Source organism: Scyliorhinus torazame, chromosome 12, assembly GCF_047496885.1.
Source record: "Scyliorhinus torazame isolate Kashiwa2021f chromosome 12, sScyTor2.1, whole genome shotgun sequence".
NCBI lineage: Eukaryota > Metazoa > Chordata > Chondrichthyes > Carcharhiniformes > Scyliorhinidae > Scyliorhinus > Scyliorhinus torazame.
The window spans coordinates 171,540,840-171,551,952 of NC_092718.1; the positions used below are offsets into that span (position 1 = coordinate 171,540,840).

General features: G+C 44.1%; 1 protein-coding gene across 1 annotated transcript; it reads left to right on the forward strand.

Moving 5' to 3' along the window:
• The first annotated feature begins 314 nt into the window (after window positions 1-314).
• Window positions 315-10,368, forward strand: abhd11 (abhydrolase domain containing 11). The gene is made up of 6 exons (XM_072469378.1): window positions 315-445; window positions 2,775-2,910; window positions 3,085-3,258; window positions 4,161-4,331; window positions 8,951-9,132; window positions 10,051-10,368. The coding sequence occupies exons 1-6, from the start codon at window positions 351-353 to the stop codon at window positions 10,187-10,189; spliced, it is 897 nt and encodes a 298-aa protein (XP_072325479.1). The 5' UTR covers window positions 315-350; the 3' UTR covers window positions 10,190-10,368.
• The last annotated feature ends 745 nt before the right edge of the window (window positions 10,369-11,113 follow it).

An 11,113-nucleotide genomic window follows, 5' to 3' on the forward strand; every position in this document is an offset into this window, starting at 1 on the left:
CTCCCTTCATTCATTGTGTGGTGCTTGGCTGATCCAGGCCAAACAGGGAGCAAAAAGGATTCTTCCTCAGCCTCTTCCCCTTGATTATGAGTCAAACACTTTTTTTTACTTGTGTCCTATATTTATTACAACTAAGACACAAAACTGTCTGAAGGAATGTTTTTAAAAAGCACACAGCAATGTACTGGAGATAAATCTACAGCCTGGGACAATCCAGCACGAGTTGGTCACCCTTGGCGTAGGTGGACATTCTTCATGTCAGCGGCAGGTGGCGCTGTCTGAAGGCAGTGGCATCATCAGAATGCGTCGGGAACCGCTGGTTACGGCTGGCCCAGTGCTGCGGCTGCGCGATGCTGTTGAGAAGTTGGCGCTGGGGCGGGGTGCTGGGGGTGCGTCTCCCGATCCCGGCCCCGTTCCGAGGAGCCGGCGGGTCATCAGCGGGGAGGTGAGTGAGAAAGGGCAGTCAGATGGATTTGGAGGGTCACTTTGCGCAGGATTTGTCAGTGGGATGGATTTTGAGGGCCAGTTTGCACAGGGCTGGTCAATGGGATGGAGTTGGAGGATCACTTTGTATGAGGTTGATCAGTGGGATGGATTTGGAGGGCCAGTTTGCACAGGGTTGGTCAATGGGATGGAGTTGGAGGATCACTTTGTATGAGGTTGATCAGTGGGATGGATTTGGAGGTCATTTTGCACAGGGTTGGTCAATGGGATGGAGTTGGAGGATCACTTTGTATGAGGTTGATCAGTGGGATGGATTTGGAGGGCCAGTTTGCACAGGGTTGGTCAATGGGATGGAGTTGGAGGATCACTTTGTATGAGGTTGATCAGTGGGATGGATTTGGAGGGCCAGTTTACTGTAAATCAGAAAATGGAAGGGAGGGAGGATCTCAAGAAAATTATAAACACAAATAGTGTTGAACAAATTGGTGGAGCTGAGAGTTGACCCTGTATCCTGATGGACTTAATCCTAACCTTAAAAGAAGTACCTAGTAAGATAGTTGAGATGAAGGTTTCAGTTTTCCAAAATTCCCTAGATTCGGGGAAGTTTCCATTGGATTTGAAAATAAAAAATGTTACTCCTTTATTGAAAAAGGAAGGGAGGATGAAAGCCAGAAACTACAGGCCAGTTAACTTACCATCTGTCTTCGGAAAGTGGTAGAAACTATTATTAAGGACATTACAGCAGGGCACTTAGAAAAAAATCATGGTAATCAGGCAGAGTCAGCATGGTTTTGTGAAAGAAAAATCATGTTTAACCAATTAATTGGAGTTCTTTGAAGAAGTCACATGTGCTGTGGATAAAGGGGAACCGGTGGATGTACTGTACTTAGATTTCCAGCAGTCATTTGAAAAGGTGCCTTATCAAAGGTTATTGCAGAAAAAGAAAGCTCATGTTCTAAGGGGTAGCATCTAGTATGGATAGAAGATTTGCTAGCTAAATATAAATGGGGAGGATAGCCATAAATGGATCGTTTCTGGTTGGCAAGATGTAATAAATGGTGTGACACAAGGATCAGTGTTGGGGCTCAATTGTTTACAATTTAGGTAAATGACTTGGTTGAAGGGATGATTGCTGAATTTGCCTTTGACACAAAGATAAGTAAGTTGTGAAGAGGACACAAGGAGGCTACAAAGGAGTCTAGATAGGTTAAGTGAGTGGGCAAAGATGGCAAATGTGGGAAAATGTGAAATTGTCTATTTTGGCAAGAATAAAAAAGAAGCTGATTATCTAAATGGTGAGAGATTGCAGAGCTCGGAGGGGCAGAGGGGTCTGGGTGTCCTCGTACATGAATCAGAAAAGGTGAGCATGCTAGTACGACGAGTAATTAGGAAAGCTAAAATAATTTTATTGTTTATTGCGAGGAGAATGTAACACAAAAGTAGAGAGATTATGTTTCAGTTGTACAGGACATTGGTGAGACTGAAAATTGTGTGTAATTTTGGTCTCCTTATTTAAGGAAGGATGTAAATGCATTGCAAGCAGTTCAGAGAAGATTTACTAAAATAATACTTGGAATGGGTGGGTTGTCTTATGAGGAAAGGTTTTACAGGCTTGGCTTGCATTCACTGGAGTTAGGGGAGTAAGAGGCGAGCTGATTAAAACATATAAGATCCTTGGGGGTATTAACAGGTGGATGTGGAGAGAATGTTTCCTCTGATGGAAGAATCTAGAACTCGGGGTCACTGTTTAAAAATTAGGGGTTGCCATTTAAGACCCAGGTGAGAAGAATATTTTTCTCAGTGTTGTGTGTCTTTGAAACTCCCTTGCTCAAAATGTAGTGGCAGCAGAATCTTTAAATATTTTTAAGGCAGGTGTAGTTAGATTCTTGATAAGCAAGGGGGGGGTGAAAGGTTATCGGGTAGGCGGGAATGTGGAGTTGAGATTACAATCCGATCAACCATGGTATAGCAGGCACGATGCCTACTCCTGCTCATAGCTTATCTGCCAGGAATTGGTCAGTGGGATGGATTTGAGGGTCGGTTTGCAGGAAATTGGTCAGTGAGATGGATGTGGAGGGTCAGTTTGTAGTTACAATGCACTAGACTTCTATACCCTATACCAGTTTTGTATTGTGCAGCCTGACTTTTAGCTGGTTTGTCCAATACTGGATGCCTTTATGTTGGGTAATTTCAGGTTACTAACTTTAAAAACAGTCACTGCAGGATAATCTCTGTGCTTCACACTGACCATTCCCATTAATGAATCTATGATAATTTTATGAGAGATTTTCTGTGACGTCACTGGCTAGTCATTTTTTTGCTTCCTTTAGACCAGTGGACCTGGCCTATGATGTAACGGATGGCAGAGATACAGAGACTCCCCTGATCTGCCTCCATGGTCTCTTTGGCAGTAAATCAAACTTTTATTCAATTGCCAAGGCATTGTCACAACGGACAGGCAGGATGGTGAGTTAAAGGAGAAGTGTGAGATTCAACTACTTTCTTTGCCAAAACATGTTTGTGCGCCACCCTAATCTTTCACTGCTTTTACAGCCTCTTTTGTGTAATAAAAGGCTGAATAATGCTAGATATTCAATCTATTTTTAGTTAAATTATGACTGTATTCTCTTGTGTAAGTAGGTGGTGACAGTGGATACCCGTAACCATGGTGATAGCGAACACAGTCCAGTGATGACCTATGAAGCAATGAGCCTTGATCTTCAGAACTTGCTGGGCAAGTTACAGCTCCCAAAGTGTATTCTGATTGGGCACAGCATGGGTGGCAAGATTGCTATGACGACGGCACTGCTAAGAGTATGTTTGATTGGAAACAGTGGATATGTCAAGTGAGCTGGTTCCAATTAACTGGTGAATTGCGGGAATCCTATTTTGCCCACTGGCCTGGTGCCACACTAAGCCATACAGAGGTTCCCAGGTTTTGATTTCTGATTCGTGCCAAGTTTGTTTAACTGGGATCGTTATTTGGGTGCCCAAATGAGTGCTTTAATTAGGGAGATTCCAATTGGGTGGCACGATAGCACAGTGATTAGCTTTGTTGCTTCACAGCACCAGGGACCCAGGTTCAATTCCCACTTGGGTCACTGTGCGGAGTCTGCACGTTCTCCCCCATGTCTGCGTGTGTTTCCTCCGGATGCTCCGGTGTCCTCCCACAAGTTCCGAAAGAGGTGCTTGTTATGTGAATTGGACATTCTGAATTCTCCCTCTGTGTACCAGAACGGGTGCCAGAGTGTGGCAACTAGGGGCTTTTCACAGTAACTTCATGTAAGCCTACTTGTGACAGAAATAAAGATTATTATTAATCAGTACAGGTGTGGATGTCCGATGAAGTTAGGCCAGTGTTTAGCCTGTTAACAGGTTACTTACCCATGGGCATCATAGTCAAGCATGTTCCTAACCATGATCTATCGTATCTACACATGCACCTATGACCGAGATTACTGATGAACAACCCAACCCAAGGGCACTGGTGCCAGTTTACAAGTCGTTTTGTGCTCTGGGTGAGATCAACTATCTCAGCCCAAACTGAACATTTGACTTTTAAGACCATTTGGTCTATTAAGCTCAGCACCACACGAGGCAGTGTATTTACCCATTAAAACATTAAAGACAGAACTTTTAAACTTGCTTTATAAAATACAGTCATCTTGATTATCATAGCCACCGAATGGTGATAATGCTCTGTTGCCTCCTCTTAGCCAGAACTGATAGAAAGGCTCGTCGTGGTGGATGTCACTCCCAGTCAGACTTCCTCGCATTCGCCTTTCCCAAAATTCATCACTGCCATGAGGGCAGTAACAGTGGATAATGATTTGGCGAGGTCCGCTGCACGAAGCCAAGTTGAACAACAGCTCCAACCATACATTGAGGTAAAAGTGTCAATCATATCTGTGGTAGTTTACACAAGCAATATTTGAATGTGAAAACAGAAGAAGGTGGAATGGTTGAAAGATGCTCTGCAGGCAGAACAAGGCATCCTCTGTATCCTCTGGAGAGTTCAGTTCTCTGTTTAACTTTTTCAGTATAAAGACTAACTTTGAGTTCTTCCTTTTTGTGCATGTTGACACAGAGCTGTCTTCCCTCCTGGTTCTCCGGTAGGTTGTCCTCGAGCCACGACATTCTCTGTGCATAGGTTGGGTTAGTCTCACATTAGTGTGTCTTACCTGGGCCGGATGAGTTATATCTTCCGATGCTTCTTCCACTGAGCCTTTGTGGAATTACTCTCTCCCTGTCACATCCATCCAGGCCATGTGGCAGGTTATTCTTGTTTTTCTGTGTTTCCCTTCGACCTTTGCTGGCTTATTCTTGCACTGCTTTGTCCCTAATATTTAATGATGTGGAGATGCCGGCGTTGGACTGGAGTGAGCACAGTAAGAAGTCTTACAACACGAGGTTAAAGTCCAACAGGTTTGTTTCGATGTCAGTAGCTTTCGGAGCGCTGCTCCTTCCTCAGGTGAATTCCTCAGGAGATTCACCTGAGGAAGGAGCAGCGCTCCGAAAGCTAGTGACATCGAAACAAACCTGTTGGACTTTAACCTGGTGATGTAAGACTTCCTAATATTTAAGATATTGCTTCTCTTGCCTCCAAATATATCTATCTTGATGCTCAGTGATTGCCAGCATGAGATTCCATGGGGAGTGCTTGGTGCCTTTCCATGTGAGCCCAGGGAGTGACGGTTGACAGGTTAATCAAGAGTTTGTAAATCTTGTATGAGATCTTGCTATGAATGTTCTGCACAGATGAATAGGCTACCCTATGCATACATGCCTGGGCTTTTGCACAATGGGTGACTGTGGGAAGGGTTTGTAGGGTGCCCATGAGCAGAGAAGTTGTACCTAGATGAATCCCGTTTAATGAATTGTGCATCAGTGAAACTGATTGCTTTTAGGCGAGCAGGGGGAAAAAGAAATTCCACACCCATATGGCTGATGGTCAGTAACTTTAAGAATTACGTTAGTTCAATAGGGAAAAATGGCCTAAGTTCTGAAGATCAAAATGTCAAATTAGGTGGGGGGGCAATAAAAGTACATAAATAGTAACGGTAGTCACTTATGGGAATAATTTATAGGCTGCCTAACAATGACCACACTGTAGGATAGGGTATAGGAAGAAATACTGAGGGCTTCTAAAAAGTACTGTGATAATCATGGGTAATTTTAATCTACGTATAGAACATACAGTGCAGATGGAGGCCATTAGACCTATCGAGTCTGCACTGACTCACTTGGACAAATTAGATTGCCAAAGATATGAGATCAGGACTGTTTTCAGGATAGTTTCTTAAAGCAGTGTGTCCTAGACATCAGGGGCAGGATTCTCCCCTACCCGGCGGGGCGGGAGGGGTTCCGGTGTAATGGAGTGGCGGGAACCACTCCGGCGTCGGGCCGCCCCAAAAGTGCGGAAGTCTCCACACCTTTCAGGGCCAAGCCCTCACCTTGAGGGGCTAGGCCTGCACCAGAGTGGTTTCCGCTCCGCCGGCTGGCGGGAAAGGCCTTTGGCGCCACGCCAGCCGGCGGCGAAAGGTCTTCGCCGGGCGACGCATGCGCGGGAGTGCCAGCGGCTGCTGACGTCATCCCTGCGCAGGGGAGGGGGTCTCTTCCGCCTCCGCCATAGTGAAGACCATGGCGAAGGTGGAAGAAAAAGAGTGCCCCCACGTCACAGGCCCGCCTGCGGATCGGTTAGCCCCGATCGCGGGCCAGGCCACCTTGGGGGCACCCCCCGGCGCCAGATCGCCCCGCGCCCCCCCCCCCCCCACAGGACCCCGGAGCGTGCCCGCGCCGCCTTGTCCCGCCGTTCAAAAGGAGGTTTAATCCACGCCGGCGGGAGAGGGTTGACAGTGGCGGGACTTCGGCCCATCTCAGGCCGGAGAATCACCGGGGGTGGGCCCGCCGACCGGCGTGGCGCGATTCCCACCCCCGCCGACCGGCGCGGCGCGATTCCCACCCCCGCCGAATCTCTGGTGGCGGAGAATTCGGGACACGGTGGGGGCGGGATTCACGCCAGCCCCCGGCGACTCTCCGACCCGGTGGGGGGGTCGGAGAATCACGCCCCAGGTTATTCCAGATCTGGTCATGTGCAATGCGACAGGAATAATTACAGACCTCATAATAAAGGTACCCCAGTATTAGTGACCATAACATGATTGAAATTCGCATTTGGTTTGAGGGAGAGAAGAATGGGTCTAGGACTGGTGTTTTTAATTTAGATACGGGCAATTTTGAGGATATGAAAACACACCTGGCTAATGTGAAATTAGGTTGGTTATTTTTTTTAAATAAATTTAGAGGACAAAATTATTATTTTTTCCAATTAAGGGGCAATTTAGCGTGGCCAATCCACCTAACCTGTACATCTTTGGGTTGTGGGGGTGAAACCCATGCAGACACGCGGAGAAAGTGCAAACTTCATACAATCACCCAAGGCTGGAATCGAACCGGAGTCCCTGGCATTGTGAGGCAGCAGTGCTAACCACTGTTCCACCATGCTGCCCCTGGGATGCAGACAATATATGAAAGATATATTTAGTCCTGGCTAACCAGCTCATGGGACATCTTGTGGGAGCAGACCGAAGAATGCCTCATGCTTTGGGTATAGATGATGTAATTGCATTTTAGTTTGCCAAGAGCTGTCTTTCAGTTTTCTCTTGAAAGGTTCTCTCCAAGGGCTATGTACAGAGTAAAGCAAGTAAACCTGATTGTTATTTATATGTGGTGTTTGACCTATATTGGTTTGCTTAATTGGCATATATAGTGGTAGGGGGTAAGTTAAAGTTTTTCCTTCTACTTCTGAACTGTTGTAACTTATCTGTAAAGCTATTTCTTTATTGCTAATGTGGTTAATTCTGTGTTTACATTAAAGTTTGTTTTAACGTAAAAGATACCTGTTGGGCAGTATTATCACACCTTTCCTCAGTTTTACAAATTGCAAATAGTTGGGTTCTCACCCGGGATCCGAACATGTTAAAGAATATAAAAAAGGAAAGAAAAAGCATACAATTCCACAAAGAGTAGTGGCAGGTCAGAAGATTGGTTAGAATATAAAAAACGGCAAAGAATGGCTAAAAGAATAATGAGGAGGGAGAGATTTGAGTATGAGAGAAAGCTAGAAATATAAAAACATATAGTAAGACTTCCTACAGGAATTTAAAAGCAAAAGAGTGGGTAAAGTGGGCATTAATCTTAAGAGAGATTCTGGGGAATTAATGATGGAAAATAAGGAAATGGCAGTTGAATTGAAGATACATTTTGCGTCTGTCTTCACTAGAGGTTATAAATAACGTCCCAGAAATAATTGAGAGTCAAGAGTTGAAAGAGAGGGAGGAACTTAAATCACCAGAGAAAAAGTATTGAGAAAATTATTAGAACTCGAGGCTGATAAGTTCACAGATCCTGATGGACTCAACCCCAGGGACTTATAAGAAGAGGCAGTTGAGACAGCAGATGTTTTGTTTTAATTTTCTAAAAGAGACTAAATTCTGGAAACGTCCCATCAGATTGGAAAATAGTGAATGTAACTTCTTTATTCAAGGAAGGAGGGAGAGAGAAAGCAGGGAACTACAGACCAGTTAGCTTAACATCTGTTCAGGATTTAATAGCAGGGCACTTGGATAATCACAAGGCAAAGGCAGGAACAGAATGGTTTTGGAATGGGAAATTGAGTCTGACTGATTTGTTAGAGTTATTTATTTTTTGTAAATAAATTTAGAGCACCCCAATTATTTTTTCCAATTAAGGGGCAATTTAGCATGGCCAATCCACCTACCCTGCACATCTTTGGGTTGTGGGGGTAAAACCCACCCAGACACAGGGAGAATGTGCAAACTCCACACGGACAGTGAAAGCAGACCAATGCAGGCCAGCAGCACGGTTCAATTCCCGTACCAGCCTCCCCGAACAGGCGCCGGAATGTGGCGACTAGGGGCTTTTCACAGTAACTTCATTGAAGCCTACTTGTGACAATAAGCGATTTTCATTTCATTCATTTCAGAGCCGGGTTCGAACCTGGAACCTCGGCGCCATGAGGCAGACCATGCTAACCACTGCACCACCGTGCTGCCCTTTGTTAGAGTTATTTGAGGAAATGAGAAGTGACATGGATAAAGGGAAACCTGTGGATTTGATGTACATGGATGTCCGGACAACATTTGACATGATACCATATGAAAGATTACTGCACAAAATAAGAGCACATGTTGTAGAGGGTAACATATTAGCATGGATAGAGGATAGGTTAGCTACCAGGAAGTAGAGAGTAGGCATTGAAGGGTCAGAGTACAAAGGGACCTGGGTGTCCTTGTACATGAATCACAAAAAATTAATCTGAAGGTACAGCAAGTGATTAGAAAAGTAAATGGACTGTTTTAATTTATTGCAAATGGGATGTGATATAAAAGGTGGGGTGTTTTTAATATAAATTTTAATATTACTTCATGGTCCTTGTGCTGGAGTAAATGGGATGTCACCAGTATGATGCCCTTTGTTAACACAGGATATCCGCATCAGGCAGTTTCTCTTAACGAATCTGGTGGAACGTGATGGCCAATACGTTTGGCGGGTTAATCTGGAGGCCGTTGCAAACCATATGGATTATATTATGACCTTCCCAAAATTCAACACTTCTTACACTGCCCCCACTGTCTTCCTGGGTGGAGGCAACTCTCCTTACATCAGGTAAGAACTTCCATAACGTCACACAATTTGCTCATGACCCAACTATTCAACCTCCTTTTGAGGGCATTCAGCCTTGGATACACACCCTGTACCCACTGGCCTTTGCTTGGGTGTATTGGGAAGTGATGCTTGAATTAGGCCTTTTGGATTGGTAATACAGCCTTTGTATAGAACAGCACTCAATGGACTTCACAATGCAGCAAAGAAACATACAGCACTCCATATTTTGGATTTCTTTAAAATCATCAGTTTGGTATGTGTCATTTGAACAATACTACAAATTTTGGGTTTGAACTAGATGTTCTCTCGGGCTTATCACCGGCAACTCCCATAAGTGGACCCACATCTTTTACAATCACAAGTCTGTTTTATGCTAGTACCTAATTATGTAATAGCAAGGCCCAGAGGTTGCAACAATAAGGGCCTCCTTGTGTACGGAATAGTGTTGTCTTGCATCTATGTCTCTCCTAGCTTTTTGGAAGTTGGGCTGTTGAGTATTTAATGAAGTGAGGCCAATTATAAACCAACAAACTGGTTTAGTCTCCATGAAATACATGAGTGAACAATGAGCTTAACTATTTCCTTCTCATAATATTAAAAATAATAAATAATGATACAAACTTTCCCCTTGATATTAGCCTGCTTTCAAGATAACGTCACCAACTGCCACTGATTTAGAAAGTTAAATTTTCTCCTTTCCTAGATCACAGGAAGTGAAGCAAGTTATAGTTGACCTCAGCTGGACTAACGGTTGGGGGTGCTAATCCATCGTAAAACTGGAATTAAACCAATTACCTTCTAGCCTCTATTTCTTTAGTTTTATGCAATAGAGCGGAGGTTGTGGTGTACTTCAGCTGGTACGTGGAGTGCGTACTTTATTATTAACATTTAATTAATTGTTTTGTGTTCTTTTCAAAGCTCCAAGGATTATCCTGAGATCAAGCGGCTATTTCCCAATTCTGTTATCCAACATGTTCCTGGAACTGGTCATTGGGTCCATGCTGAGAAACCACATGACTTTATAAATGCCATCTGCGCATTCCTGGGAACCAGTTAGCAACCAACGGTGGACTAAATAGAAACCCCTGCAGTGAAGTTCACCGCTCAGACTCTTACAAATTTTGCTGTCCATTTTGTGAATTTTACATTTGAGATCAGTTTACTGAGCACAGATTCATGATTCAATTACCATACTGTATTTTAAATACAATTATAAGTAATGTGTTTGAACGGAAAGTGACTATATTTCAGATAATGCAGTTCAAGGTTGAGGCCAGGCGCAAGTGATTTTGCAGTAGTGCTAGAAACACATGGGGGAGAATTTCATTCACGTAGCGCTGCTTCTAGTTAGGTATTGAGGAAGAATGCTGCACAGGGAGCCTGTCACCAGGGAATTGGTGTAAATACATATCAGTGCTACCCGAGCAAATTCCCTACTGAGTTTGATCCTGGGGTGCATTGAACAAGAATGTCCCGAAGACAGCAAAACATTGCTGCAGTTTACTATCTGCCACCTGCAGACATTTCCATTTTCCTGCTTGCCAAAAGATCGTTTGCAAAATTCAATCATAGACTGTATTAAAGCCCGTGGCTTTAATCTGTACAAGCTCAGTCATTAATGCACTGACCATAGAATTCGCTGGAAAACAAATTTGTTTCTTAATAAATTTGCAGTAATTGCAATAATAACTTGTACTTATACAGTACTTAAGGCACTTCACAGCAGTGTTATAAAACAAAATTTGGCACAGACCAGATATTAAAGCTTGGTCAAGGAGGTGGGTTTTAAGGAACATTAAAGGAGGAAAGAGAACCGGAGAGGTTTCTGGAGGGGATTCAGGCCTTGGCAGCCGAAGGCTGGAGCAGTTAAATTTGGGGATGCTCAAGAGCCAGAATTAAAGGAGTGAAGACATCTTGGAGGATTGTGCAGCTGGAGGAAATGATAGCGGTAGGGAGGGACAAGGCCAAGATGGGACATGAA

What these genes read in the sequence shown, in the direction of transcription:
- abhd11 (XM_072469378.1), top strand. Translation starts at nt 351, where the DNA reads ATGCTGTTGAGAAGTTGGCGCTGGGGCGGGGTGCTGGGGGTGCGTCTC. An exon ending in GGCGGGTCATCAGCGGGGAG is followed by an intron (nt 446 to 2,774) that starts GTGAGTGAGAAA and finishes TGCTTCCTTTAG; the next exon opens with ACCAGTGGACCTGGCCTATG. An exon ending in GGCAACTCTCCTTACATCAG is followed by an intron (nt 9,133 to 10,050) that starts GTAAGAACTTCC and finishes TTCTTTTCAAAG; the next exon opens with CTCCAAGGATTATCCTGAGA.